Genomic DNA, 13,435 nt, shown 5'->3' with positions numbered 1-13,435 from the left:
TGATCTACGAGCCGTATTTCGGCCGGAAAGTATTATGGCCCTTACGTTTCCCAATCCAGTATTTCCGGTCAGACTACCTGGTCTGGCAGGTCAAGCCGGATCCGATCCGGCTAATCCACATATGTTTCCCGTACGTATCTATCATCGCACTACCATATCGACGGTCAACGACACTGATATCTATTGGCACGGCTATGCAATTTTTCCGGCCCTACCCGGTCACCCACTGATATGTCCACGGGATCATCGATTGCATCTATGGTTTCGTTTCAATCAACCCCTACAAGTGGGTCCGCATAATGAAATCAATTATCCCACTCAGGATATCAGTGTACACGCCAGTCGCCAGCCGTACACCTTACAGCCAGCTGGCCAACCACCCAACTTGGAAACCCTGACACCTGGCACCGACACTGTTCCCTACGACAACAATGGCCGACTCGGTGGCCAACCGGTAACTTTTTTGGGTCCAATTTTCTATGTAATGGCCGAAAGCGATTTCCAATATGTTTATGCCAATCATCAACAGCGTGTCGACCGTGTACGTGCACTTGCAAACCAATGTGACGGTGCTCGGCTAGTTTGTATGCAATTGTGGGAACGTTATGAACGAGAAAGGTATAACGAGAGTCCAGAGACAATGATAGACTATGAAGACCAGGAGCCAAACCCATTACGGGAAAGGTATGACCAGATTTGCCAACAGATTGAAAGCATTTGCAACACAATTAGGACAACATTAGAGACGGAATATCTGCCGCCCCTTAACACTATTATAAATAGATATACCCAACCGTACCATAACGGCATTATTATATCGGATATATAGGTCCCGGTGCGCCTATCAATAGGGAAAACAATTACTCAGACAATTATCATATTTACTGTAGCAGTCAATACAGTAGATAAATACAGATTTTTAGAGATCTAGTAGTTTTGTTAACTGTTTGTTAAATTATTATTAAAATAGTTTATTAATTATTAGTTATTATTGATTAATAGTTTTGTTTGTTTTTTTTTCTTGTGAGTTATTATTTGATAATAAGTCTCCTAATTATTAAATATTATAGTTTATTACATGTTTGGCCACCTCTTAACCCACGCCAAAAATATTAAAAATATATATTTGTTATTAATTTTTTTTTAAATTTGTTTTTTCTATTTAAGGAAATTGGATGACATGAGCTTAATTACAACATACCGTCACCCCTTAGCAGTCAAATAAATTAAGGACTAACATACCTACAAAAAAAATAATAATTAAATACTCATAGAAATCATGGTAAGCTATAAAAAAAAATTTTGTATCAAAATTATGTTTATTTTTATATTTTTTTAAATAATAAAAATAAATTAATCAAAACACTGTTAAAAGCCCTGTGTGACCGCGCACAGGTATATAATTATATAATAATTATTATAGATATAATATATAAGAGTTGACAGTTTAAAGGGCGAACCGGATGTTTTTTTTTAGAAAAAATAATTAATAGATAATATAAAGTTATTAAGTATTAAATAATTTTAGTGTATTATACTATTATACAGTAGTATTAAAATCAATAACAACAACAAAAATTATTTATAAATTATTTATTTATTTATTTATATTAACTTAGACTATGGTTAACGATTTTTTATTAGTTTTTTTTGTTGTTGTTGTTGTTGAATAAATTTAGGTTTTATTATTAAATTAGCATCAATAAAATTTTTTAAAATTTAACTGTCAAACTATCTATTTTGTTGCTGCTATTATTTACTTTATTATATTATTATTATATACTATTAAAATGTTTTATCTATCTATTAATTTTTTGTTTTTTAATAACTCACAAAAATTAATTTCAAGTCACAACAAAAAATAAAAATAAATAAAAATTATGTACAAATTGACAAACTTGAGGCCCTCTATATAATAATAATAATAATCATATTTATTGATTTTATTTTATTTTTTTCAAATATTTAATATTTGCATTGCCTGTACATTATTGTCAATTATTAAATTATAATTACCCGGATAAGATTAGCCAAACATGTGCTATTGTTAACAACATATACACAAAAAAATTACCTTGTATTTTTTACCTTGTTTATTATTATTATTATACAGTAATTATAATATTGTATCAAATTCCTAATCAAACTATTTATTAAACTATTTATTTTTTCAAAATATTTAATGTAATTTATTGTATTTAAATATAATTTTTTTATTTACAATTTATAAATTATTTATTTATTTATTTAACTGTATGTACAGTACTAAATTAAATACAGTATAAGTTTAATGTACATGTACAATTTATAGTTTATTAATTGATAACAATAAGAGAAATTTTTAAGTACTTAAATAATATAATAATAATACTTATATGAGGAGATATCAATAATTTTATTATTTGATAAAATACAACAAAAAAATTACTTTCATACTGTCTAATATCAGTATAAATTTATTAATAAATGTACAGTTATTATTAGCAAAAAATAATATATTGATTTTTATTGTGTATATATTTCCTTAAAATAAGTACTTCAAAAAATAAATAAATTACTAAAAATTAAATAACTAAAGTGAAAGTCTAGGATTTTTAACAATAAAAAAATAAAAATAAATCCAACAATAATTAAAACACTAAATTAAAAAGCAATTGTCATAAATACTACACTAATTACTACTACTACTACTACTACTACTACTACTACTACTACTACTACTACTACTACTACTACTACTACTACTACTACTACTACTACTTATAATAAAATAACTACAAATAAAGTACAGTATTTTATTTATTTATTTATTTTTAATTATAAATCATTTAAATAATAATACTATATATACTGTATAGTATATATATATATATATTTAAAAATGTATTTATGTTGTTTTTTCTAACTATTAATTATTATTAGTATTATTATTATTATCTAGATAAAACCACAATTAAATTATTGTTGATTGACTTATTTAAATTTAATATAAATAGTTTGTTTGATTGATTGATTAAACATTGAATGGCAACCAAAAAACATCGGTTTAAGTTTGGTTTTGAGGCCAGCGATGATGTCGATCCCGTAGTTGTCCGGCACATGTATATTACGTGCGAAAAATATGTCTATACTATTATATTGCTATACATACAGTTGTCATTTGTATGTTTTTTTTTTGAAAACAAAACAGAAAAAAATATTTATATTTTTTTTTAATTTACATATTTAGGAAATTTTTTTTTTTCATTATCTTAATCTAATTTATGATAGAGCTATCACCTAATTTATCTAGGGCATTGCGTTTTCGGCAATCGGACCGGCACTGGTAGATTTGAAATATACATTGGACACTACAATGGACAGGGTGTCACTAATATTTGTACTACAATCGGCTGGCATACTAACTGGATCACTATGTAAGTTGTCGTCTAGCTAACTAACTGTCCCCATATAACAACAACAAAACTAATTACCCCCTCCAATAAACTAGTTGGCCTATTGTTCAAACATGTCAATCGACAACTGGTACTGACTGGACTACTGGTGCTTATGTCATTGAGTACATTGTTGATACCGTTTTCCCAGCGTCTATGGCACCTATACTACTATAACTATGCATTTGGTGTAGCATCGGGCGCCTGGTTGAACATCAAAAACGTCTGGACCATTGAACTCTGGAATCACCGAAGCGCTGCACCCCTACAGTTGTCGTCGCTGATGTACGGTTTGGGTACAGTTCTCGGGCCACTGATTGCCGATCCGTATCTTACCGGACACAACAACAACAACACTATTACTACTACTATTATCACCACAAACGGGACACTTGTTGTTGTTGACGTAGAAGAGGATCGTCTACACAAAATTAGATCACCGTTTGTTATATGCGCTATCATTGAACTAATTGGTATGTATATGTCATCCGCATCAATCAGTAGCTACCGTTCCCATTCAATACTCATATTGTTCACTCACTCACACTATCATTAAAAAAATTTTAAGGACCAATACTATTGATAATAATGTATTTTTTGCGTAAATACGAAAAAACTGACGACAACTACGAAGAAATTGATGACCAACGAGACATCGACCGTAAGGCCAGTGTTACCGGCATCAGACATCTGCGGCCGGCTCTCATAGCACTGGTAGCCGTATTCTTGGCATTTCATATGTCATCCGAACAGATTACCCAACAGTTTGGTGCCACCTATTTTCAGGACATACCATTGAAACTGACGGCCAGCCAGTCGGCCGAACTTGTATCAGCTATGGCTGTGGCCGATACTGTTGGTCTAGCCGTCAGTGTATTCATTGCAAACATAGTTAGTCCACACTATATGCTTAGCTATCATTTGTTTATCATATTTGTTGCCTTAAACATACTGTTTCTTAACGAATCCGCTCAATGGCTTCTCTATGCCGGCAGTCTATCCTTAGCCTACGGCTACTCAGCTGTTTATCCATCAGTTTTTGCATTGATATCACGTTATATCGATGTTACCGACAGTGTCTGTACAATATTTATCATTAGCTCAGTCCTACTCAATCTATTTATGCCATTAATCATCGGTCTGTATATTGAACACTACGTACACGTATTGATGATGTCTGTATCGTTCAATCTGGCCATCAGTATAATTGTATTCATATTTACCATACAATTAATTAATAAATATTGTAAATATTAATATAATATAATATATAATTATATAATATAAATAAATTACACTATTTTTTATGGGAGAAAAAAAATATTATTAATTACATTTTAATTTTGATAATACTATGTACAGTATATTATCAAACATACAGTAATATAAACAAAATTATAGTTTAGTCATACATAAGAGTTAAGCAAGGTTTTTTTTTATTTTTGGCTTACCCCCCCCCAACTACCTACCCCTTGCTTAACCCTAATAAACATATACAGTAGATAAAGTACATTTTGGTCCAGTAGTAACTAAAGTATAGTATTATACTGTAGCAAAACATTGCAATTATATATATATATTGTACGTATGTATAGCTATGATAATTTAGTGCAAAACGTTACAACCAAAGTGTTACAAACAATATATCTTTTATAATATGTTTATTATGAATAACAAGTAAAAAATAGATAAATAATAAATCAATAGAAAAATTGTATTAATTAAATATTTTATATATTTTTTTTAAATACTTAGTTTTCTAAAAATAAAATTACAAAAAAAAATTTTTTTTGTAAATACATTTATGCGAAATAATTTATTTTTTTATTACAATTATAAATGTTACTACAACTAGGACATTTAGTACAATAATTGTATTAAATTATTTTTCAAATATTAAAATATAGTATACAATATTTATCATAATAAAAAATACATTTTTATTAATTTATTAAAAAATTAGATTTTGTTTTTTTCTAATTAGATAAACTGAAATACAGTTTATTAATAAAATACAATATAATCAATAATTAAGTTTATCATTATTATTATTATATGAAAATATAGAAAATTAATAATCAAGTTTAATATTTTTAAAAAAAAATTATCTAATATTAGTTGCCAATTTATTGTGATAAATAATTGATATAAATTGATCAATTGATTGTAACAAATTAATATATATATATATATATATAAAAAAAACAAATATTATAATATTATATAATTGTAATAATAACTGTATAGATTCAAGGGTAAAATTATAAAACTTAAAAGTTAGATAAATATACAAGTTTTTTCAATAATAATATATTTGCGATAATTTAATGAAATTTATTATAACATTTTAGTTTATAATTAAATAAAATAAAGTTATCCAACAAAAATAATTATATATATATTATTTAATATAAATATATATTTTTTAATTATTTAAAATTTTTAGTGTACTGTATATATATATGGGTACGTATTGTTTAATTGTACACAAATTTTATTTAATAATAATAATTTTTTTAAAATAATTTTTTTTTAGATATAAATCAATCATTAATTGGAGACCTAATAAGCGAGGGTAAGACCAAACAGGTATATCATTTGAAAAATGATGGCACATTTGGTACAAACGATTCGCTGGTTTATGTAAAAAATAAGGATAACATATCTGCCGGTAATCCCTACCTGTTCTCTGTGTGTATATACCAATACTGTATGTCTAATATAATTTGATGTATATTTTTTTTAAAGGTGATAATAGCCGTAATCGGCGTATTATGTTAGGCAAAGGTCGTATCACCTGCGAGACCAGTTCAGCCATTTTTGGTTATCTGAATGCAGTCGGTTTGGACACAGCTTTCATCGCCAGAGACCGGAACTGTGATAACGGATTTGTGGCCAAACACTGTCAAATGATACCAATAGAACTGGTCATTAGGTATGAGCTCTAAAAAACATACAATCAGTAATTAATTATCTCTCCCACATTCAACCCCCACCCCTCCCACTGAATAGACGTATAGCTATGGGTACATATCTGAAACTGAATCCCGATGTCAGCGAAGGTTACCGCTTTTTGACGCCATTAGTCGAAATACACATCAAAGACGATGCAAATCACGATCCGTTGTGGTCAGTGGACAGACTCGTTGGCGAACAGTTTGTCATCAATGGGCTGTCGGTGGACAGGGATGTGATCGATAGGATATTGAAATTAGCTAAACTGGTCTACGAAATACTTGAACGAGTCTGGCATACGATTGACTATCAATTGGTCGACTTGAAAGTCGAGTTCGGTGTAGTGGACAACAGCATCGGCGATACAAAACCACGTCTAGTGTTGGCCGATATCATTGACAACGAAACCTGGAGACTGTGGCCGTCGGGCGACAAGAAACAGATGGTCGACAAACAGATCTACAGAGAGTATAGCGAAGGCCAAGTGGACGACCAGGTTATCGATTATGTGCGGACAGTGTTTCAAAATGTATCGGATTTGACTCAACAGTTGTTCAGTTTGGAGAAGAAGTCGAAGAAATGTCTGAAATATTTGCCAAAAGAGTCGATCATTATTTTGACTGCCGATGAAAGTCACACAACAAGTAGTGAAGATAATCATTGTTTGGCCCAAAATTTATCTAAATATCTTCATAATGAATACAGTATTAAAAATAATTATTTATTTATTTTATTGAAAAAATTCAATTTATTAATACATATTTTTTTCAATCTGTGTGTGTGTGTGTGTGTGTCTGTATAGATATAAGCGGCATAACTGTCCAGAAAATTGGTGACCACTGTTGGCAACAATTAGTCGACAAACTAAGTCAAAGCTATTGTCAGCTAATAGTGACAATCGGTTGCATTGATAACGACAACTATTCATCAAAAATAGCCACAAGTGTTGCCATACCTGTCATCGACTATTGCTATGATGTTAATCATAATTCATTACTGGATCCGAAATTGTTGGACAAAAATCTAGTCAATCAGATAATCAAAATTATGGCCATCAATGACCAGTTTATTTGGTCTAAAATAAAATTAAGACAATGTTTTGATAGCACATTGGATGATAACTAATAAATTTTTATGAATTTTATATATCATTTATAATATATTTAATTATAATTTTGTTAATTTTTGTTACTCTCTCTCTCTGTCTCTCTTTCTAAATAAATAAATTATTAGTATTACACAAATTAAATATATATATCTACTGTATATATATATATAATTGTATTATAAATAATTTACATGCCCAGTCATTAATAATATAATAAATAGTATAATAGTTGTATAGTACAAATAGTACCAAATATAATAGTTAAAGATACCAGTAATATTTACTTGATGAGTTAATTGATTTTATTTAATATACTAAAATATAGGACCACCACAAAAAATCAAATGAGCCATTTTTAAAAATTATTATATAAAATGGTACATATTTTTTGCGCCGTTCCCACATATTTAAAATTTTATTATTTCTAATATAATTTTTTGTTGTTGAATAGCCTACCCCACAATATTCATGTAGTTTTAACTGTATATATATATAATTAAAATAATAGTTTTTATTAATATAATTTTTATTTGTAAAATAAAATAATACAGTAATCATTTTTATACTTACAAAAAAACTTTTCTATGAAATAAATTATGATTTTCATATTTAATTAAAAATTTTAGTGTATTTTTTAAAACAAGTATAATTTTGTTTTGTTTATTTTTTTTTTGAAAATAAAATAAACTTACTTTTAATTGCATATAATTTGTTGTTGTCATGTAATTATGTTGATGATTATTTTCTCTTGATCTTAAATTAAGTTGAAAATTAATAATATTAAATTAATTTTTTTAGTGATTAAAACTTTTATTATACTCTCTATTATTTAACAAAATTATTTTACAGTATATTATGATGTATTAATATTATAGTTTTGTATAAGTAATAATACTGTAGTAATAATAATATAAAATTAATTGTATGTGTATTTCAAAAAAAAACATGCAAGGTAATCAATTAATTAAATGACATCAATAATAAAAACTTTTTGTTTATGTCATTTCATTAAACTTTAACTTAATTTAATTGATAATGCAATGCATTAACTAATCAATTATTGTTTGTTTTAAAAAAGAAATTAAACTTAAAGTACAACTAATATTAAGTTAAAAAACAATATTCTCTAATTATAATTATTTAAAAAAAAATATAAATTATATGTTTTAACAGTTTATTGTTTACACAATTAATAGCCACAATAATGGGAGGACGTGTTTCGCGCACAGACTATGAATGGGTAAGTGATTTGGATGACAAAAATAAAATATAAAATAAAATAAATAGTTATCCTATTATATGTTTAAACATTGTGTTTGTGTGTGACTCTGATGTCTATTAGGTCTATACAGACCAACCGCACGCCACTCGGCGTCAATTAATTTTGGCTAAATATCCGCAAATTAAAGACTTGATGCGAGTCGACCCTAACTTCAAATGGGAAGTCCTGGCACTGGTGGCCATACAGATCGTATCGTTTTATTTGTTGCGCAATATCACCTCATTTTGGCTACTGTTTCTCGTTGGCTACTGTTTCAATGGCGTTATCAATCATTCGTTAACATTAGCCATACACGAGATCAGCCACAACCAGGTATTCGGCAATCGTTACCCGATGGCCAACAAATGGTTCGGTATTGTGGCCAACCTTCCAATCGGTATTCCATGTTCCGTATCATTTAAATATTATCATAACTATCATCACCAATATCTGGGTGTCGACAAACTAGATCCGGACACTCCGTCCGAATTTGAGGCCCGAATATTCTCGACCTCAGTCACCAAAGTCTTATGGCTTATATTTCAGCCACTATTCTATGGTTTTCGTCCTTTTTTTGTTAACCCGAAAGTTCCGTCGCCAATGGATATCTGTAATATTGTCGTCCAATTGGCGTTTAACTGCATAATTGGCCAGACATTAGGCTGGCATATAGTGGCCTATATGGTGGGCAGTAGTTGTTTAGCAATGGGTTTACATCCGATGTCCGCACATTTCCTGAGCGAACATTACATTATGTTTGATGATAACAATAAAAAGTATAGCAAAAATACCATTGAAAACGGTATTTATGTTAATAACGGTCGGTTTCTTGTACCGGACACCTGTTCCTATTATGGCTTCTGGAATATCATTGGATTCAATGTTGGCTATCATGTGGAACACCATGACTTTCCATCAATACCGGCCACACTATTACCTAAAGTCAGTCAAATAGCACCCGAATTTTATGACTCCCTCAACCATCATACTTCGTATTTAAAAATTATTTGGCAATTTATAGTTGATCCGAAAATGGGACCGTATGCTCGGGTCAAACGTGAGCTTAGGGATAAACATTATAAGCCATTGTAACAAAAATTATTTATAATAAATACTAAAGAAACAAATAATTGTTGGTTTTTAACTATTTGTTTTATATGGTATAATATTATGATATATACCTGTACAAAATAAATAAGTAAAATACTGTATAATATAATTTTATTTATTTCGTTTATCTATTGTATAAATATAAAATATATATACCGGTTAAATTTATAATTATTATATTTGCAATAAACTATTTTAAAATATAATAACTTAATTAACTTGTGTGTGTGTGTGTGTGTTTTGAGAGGGTGTCTGTTAGGCCTACCTATCTATATATTGTAGACTCATTAAAAAATGCAATATATTTTAGTATATCCTTAATTAAAATATCCTTGATATTTATAAATAATTGTCTATTTTATTTGAATTTACTAATTTATTGATATAATATATCAACATTTATCTAAATTGTGATTAACTAACAAATCCTATTTAAATAATTTCTTATAAGTAAATAACTATTGAATTTCTAGTATATTAATTGTTTTAGTAGTTTTAATTTTTTTTTATAATAGTAACTGTAATTTTAAATGACGTGTTCAGGTATAGGAATATAATTTGTAGATTATTATTATTATTTTTATTTTATTTTTTAAATAAACAGTAAAATTATGTTTTAAATATATTTTACACTAATATTAAGTAATAATATGTTACCTAATCATTAGTTTGTTTGTTTTAGTTATATTGAAGTAATTTTATTTTGTGTAAAGTTGTTTTTTTATTTTTAAAATGAATTAACTAAATTAATAGTATTTTGTAATATTTAAGTTTTTCATAAAAATTTAGTATTACTTAATAATAAATGTTATTATAAGATATACTGAATTATTATATAATTATAAAAATCAAAATTAACTATATTTAATTAATTTATTATATTATATTATTATTAGTATATATATAATTATATTATACTACCAAACAATTGAGTGATACAATTAATGGGAGGACGTATTTCCCGCACAGACTATGAATGGGTAAGTGATTTGGACACAAAAAAAATATTTTTAATTAAAATAAATAGTTATCCTATTATATGTTTAAACACTTTGTGTTTGTGTGACGACTCTGATGTCTATTAGGTCTATACAGACGAACCGCACGCCACTCGGCGTCAGTTAATTTTGGCTAAATATCCGCAAATCAAACAATTGATGCGAATCGACACTAACTTCAAGTGGACAGTACTGGCACTGGTGGCCATACAGATCGTATCGTATTATTTGTTGCGCAATACTACCACATTATGGCAACTGTTTTTAGTTGGCTACTGTTTCAATGGCGTTATCAATCACTCATTGATATTAGCCATACACGAAATCAGTCACAATCAGGCATTCGGCAACCGTTACCCGATGGCCAACAAATGGTTCGGCATTGTAGCCAACTTTCCACTTGGTTTTCCATATTTTGTGTCATTCAAACACTATCATACCAATCATCATCAATATCTGGGTGTCGACAAACTAGATCCGGACACTCCGTCCGAATTCGAGGCCCGAATATTCTCGACGTCTGCTACCAAAGTCCTATGGCTTATACTTCAGCCCCTAATCTATGGTTTGCGACCTCTTATTGTTAACCCGAAAGTTCCGTCGCCAATGGATATCTGTAATATTGTCGTCCAATTGGTGTTTGATTCTATAATTGGCCAGACATTAGGCTGGCATATAGTGGCCTATATGGTGGGCAGTACTTGGCTAGCAATGGGCTTACATCCGATGTCCGCACATTTTCTGAGCGAACATTTCATTATGTTTGATGACAACAATAAAAAGTTTAGCGATAATACCATTGAAAACGGTATTTATGTTAATAACGGCCGGTTTCTCGTACCGGACACCTGTTCCTATTATGGCTACTGGAATGCCATTGCATTCAATATTGGCTATCATGTGGAACACCATGACTTTCCATCAATACCGGCCAAACTATTACCTAAAGTCAGTCAAATAGCACCCGAATTTTATGACTCCCTCAACCATCATACTTCGTATTCAAAAATTATTTGGCAATTTATAGTTGATCCGAAAATAGGACCGTATGCACGGGTCAAACGTGCGCTTAGGGATAACACGAGTTAAACAATATGTGTAAATGTTTGTGTGTGTTTAGTTGTCAGTTAGACGACCTAACTTAAGCCCTACTTGTTAGGTCACATACAATGTAAACACATTAAAAATGCTAATATATTTTAGTACATGGGTGATATTTATTATTAATTTTTTATTAATTGTTTTATTTTAATTTAATTTTATCAATATTTGAGTTTACTAACTGGTCATATATATATATATATATATATATATATATATATATATCAACATTTACCTAAATTGTTATTAATTTTCAAATCAAATTATTAAAACTATTTAAGTAATTAGATAATTATTGAATTTCTAGTATAAAATTGTTTTATTAGTTATTTTTATTAGTAACTGTAATTTCAAATGATGTATTCATGTAAAGTAATATATTTATAATTCACAAAATCTATTAATATTTTTATTATTTTTTTTAAATAAAAAGTAAATTTATGTATTTATTCTAATATTAGCAAAATATGGAAAATAATTATTAATACTTATTTTTGATGTTGAAGTGAATTTTATGTTTGATAGAAATAATGAAATTTGTAGCCAAAATCTTATTGAAAACAATAGTTACTGTTAATAACTGTAAGCTTATCCATCCGGAAACATGTTCCTGGATTACGGCATCTGTAATCCGATTATATTCAAATGTTGGCTATCATGTGGAGGAACACCATGAATTTCCATCAATACCGGCCACAGTGTTACCACAAAAGTCCGTCTAATAGCACCCGAATATTATGACTCCCTGTGCCATCACAGGTCGTTGTCAAAAGTATTGATCCCAAACTGGGACCCTAACCCTAAACAATATAATATAATAACATATCTGTATAATAACTAAATAAATAAAATATTATACAATAATTAAATAGTTAATAAATAAAAATCTATGTATTTATCTTATTTTTTTAATTTAATTTAATTTAGTACACGTATTCAAAAATTGTATAATAAATTACTTTGTATTCAAGGTTGAAATGATTTATAACTATACAAAAAAAAATTACATAAAAAAATCATTTATTTGTTAAATAAATTTTTAAATATTAATTATGACTTTTATTCTTAATAATTATTGCACTAATTTAGAAAAATAATTACTTAGTATTGTACTGTATATGTACTAAAAAAAACATTACATATACAGCTAAATATTTGTATCTACATGTATACTACATGTCTAACATAATACTGTAGGGTTGGAAAAATACAAGGTTTTAAATTTTGATTTTGTATAACACAATATTGCATGTATTATACATTTACAACAACAAAACAAATATATATTATGTTAAAAAGTTTATAAAAATTATTTAATGTCAATACAATTGTTAGAAAAATTATTATTTTTATATTATTAATAATTGTTTTCCAAAAAATTAAGATAAAGAAATTGTTATTTTTTTTGATAAAAATAATAGATACACCTAAATGCCCAGTTAGCTTGAATCAGTAATAATTAAGTCTA

General features: G+C 28.2%; 4 protein-coding genes across 5 annotated transcripts; all 4 read left to right on the top strand.

The window, feature by feature from the left end:
* The first annotated feature begins 2,743 nt into the window (after positions 1-2,743).
* On the top strand, positions 2,744-4,693 carry LOC128959860 (sodium-dependent glucose transporter 1A-like). 2 transcript variants are annotated; one of them, XM_054305879.1, is made up of 5 exons: positions 2,744-2,785; positions 2,997-3,162; positions 3,293-3,416; positions 3,491-3,907; positions 4,003-4,693. In XM_054305879.1, the coding sequence occupies exons 2-5, from the start codon at positions 3,025-3,027 to the stop codon at positions 4,689-4,691; spliced, it is 1,368 nt and encodes a 455-aa protein (XP_054161854.1). In that variant the 5' UTR covers positions 2,744-2,785; positions 2,997-3,024; the 3' UTR covers positions 4,692-4,693. The 2 variants fall into 2 exon arrangements, with proteins under 2 accessions (XP_054161854.1, XP_054161856.1); XM_054305881.1 differs by lacking the exon at positions 2,744-2,785 and having other exon boundaries at positions 3,140-3,162; positions 3,271-3,416.
* Positions 4,694-5,878: 1,185 nt separating this feature from the next.
* On the top strand, positions 5,879-7,514 carry LOC128959790 (phosphoribosylaminoimidazole-succinocarboxamide synthase-like). Its single transcript, XM_054305803.1, has 5 exons — positions 5,879-5,900; positions 5,971-6,105; positions 6,183-6,369; positions 6,447-7,093; positions 7,192-7,514. The coding sequence occupies exons 1-5, from the start codon at positions 5,897-5,899 to the stop codon at positions 7,512-7,514; spliced, it is 1,296 nt and encodes a 431-aa protein (XP_054161778.1). The 5' UTR covers positions 5,879-5,896.
* Positions 7,515-8,686: 1,172 nt separating this feature from the next.
* Positions 8,687-9,959, top strand: LOC128959924 (sphingolipid delta(4)-desaturase DES1-like). Its single transcript, XM_054305959.1, has 2 exons — positions 8,687-8,737; positions 8,840-9,959. The coding sequence occupies exons 1-2, from the start codon at positions 8,702-8,704 to the stop codon at positions 9,848-9,850; spliced, it is 1,047 nt and encodes a 348-aa protein (XP_054161934.1). The 5' UTR covers positions 8,687-8,701; the 3' UTR covers positions 9,851-9,959.
* Positions 9,960-10,800: 841 nt separating this feature from the next.
* On the top strand, positions 10,801-12,074 carry LOC128959928 (sphingolipid delta(4)-desaturase DES1-like). Its single transcript, XM_054305964.1, has 2 exons — positions 10,801-10,848; positions 10,954-12,074. The coding sequence occupies exons 1-2, from the start codon at positions 10,813-10,815 to the stop codon at positions 11,953-11,955; spliced, it is 1,038 nt and encodes a 345-aa protein (XP_054161939.1). The 5' UTR covers positions 10,801-10,812; the 3' UTR covers positions 11,956-12,074.
* The last annotated feature ends 1,361 nt before the right edge of the window (positions 12,075-13,435 follow it).

Source organism: Oppia nitens, unplaced genomic scaffold (assembly GCF_028296485.1).
Source record: "Oppia nitens isolate AA-2021 unplaced genomic scaffold, nextdenovo-longstitch-racon4-pilon3 scaffold4_pilon_pilon_pilon, whole genome shotgun sequence".
Taxonomy (NCBI): domain Eukaryota; kingdom Metazoa; phylum Arthropoda; class Arachnida; order Sarcoptiformes; family Oppiidae; genus Oppia; species Oppia nitens.
The sequence above is the reverse complement of the archived record's forward strand: the minus strand, read 5'-3'. Positions and strand labels throughout refer to the sequence as shown.

Bases quoted from the DNA above. Each gene is read 5' to 3' on its own strand.
- LOC128959860 (XM_054305879.1), top strand. From the start codon at position 3,025: ATGGCAACCAAAAAACATCGGTTTAAGTTTGGTTTTGAGGCCAGCGAT. The intron at 3,163-3,292 runs GTATGTTTTTTT...TAATTTATCTAG, and splicing joins TATACATACAGTTGTCATTT to GGCATTGCGTTTTCGGCAAT. The intron at 3,417-3,490 runs GTAAGTTGTCGT...CCAATAAACTAG, and splicing joins CATACTAACTGGATCACTAT to TTGGCCTATTGTTCAAACAT.
- LOC128959790 (XM_054305803.1), top strand. The intron at 6,106-6,182 runs GTAATCCCTACC...TTTTTTTTAAAG, and splicing joins TAAGGATAACATATCTGCCG to GTGATAATAGCCGTAATCGG. The intron at 7,094-7,191 runs GTATTAAAAATA...GTGTCTGTATAG, and splicing joins ATATCTTCATAATGAATACA to ATATAAGCGGCATAACTGTC.
- LOC128959924 (XM_054305959.1), top strand. From the start codon at position 8,702: ATGGGAGGACGTGTTTCGCGCACAGACTATGAATGG. The intron at 8,738-8,839 runs GTAAGTGATTTG...GATGTCTATTAG, and splicing joins CGCGCACAGACTATGAATGG to GTCTATACAGACCAACCGCA.
- LOC128959928 (XM_054305964.1), top strand. From the start codon at position 10,813: ATGGGAGGACGTATTTCCCGCACAGACTATGAATGG. The intron at 10,849-10,953 runs GTAAGTGATTTG...GATGTCTATTAG, and splicing joins CCCGCACAGACTATGAATGG to GTCTATACAGACGAACCGCA.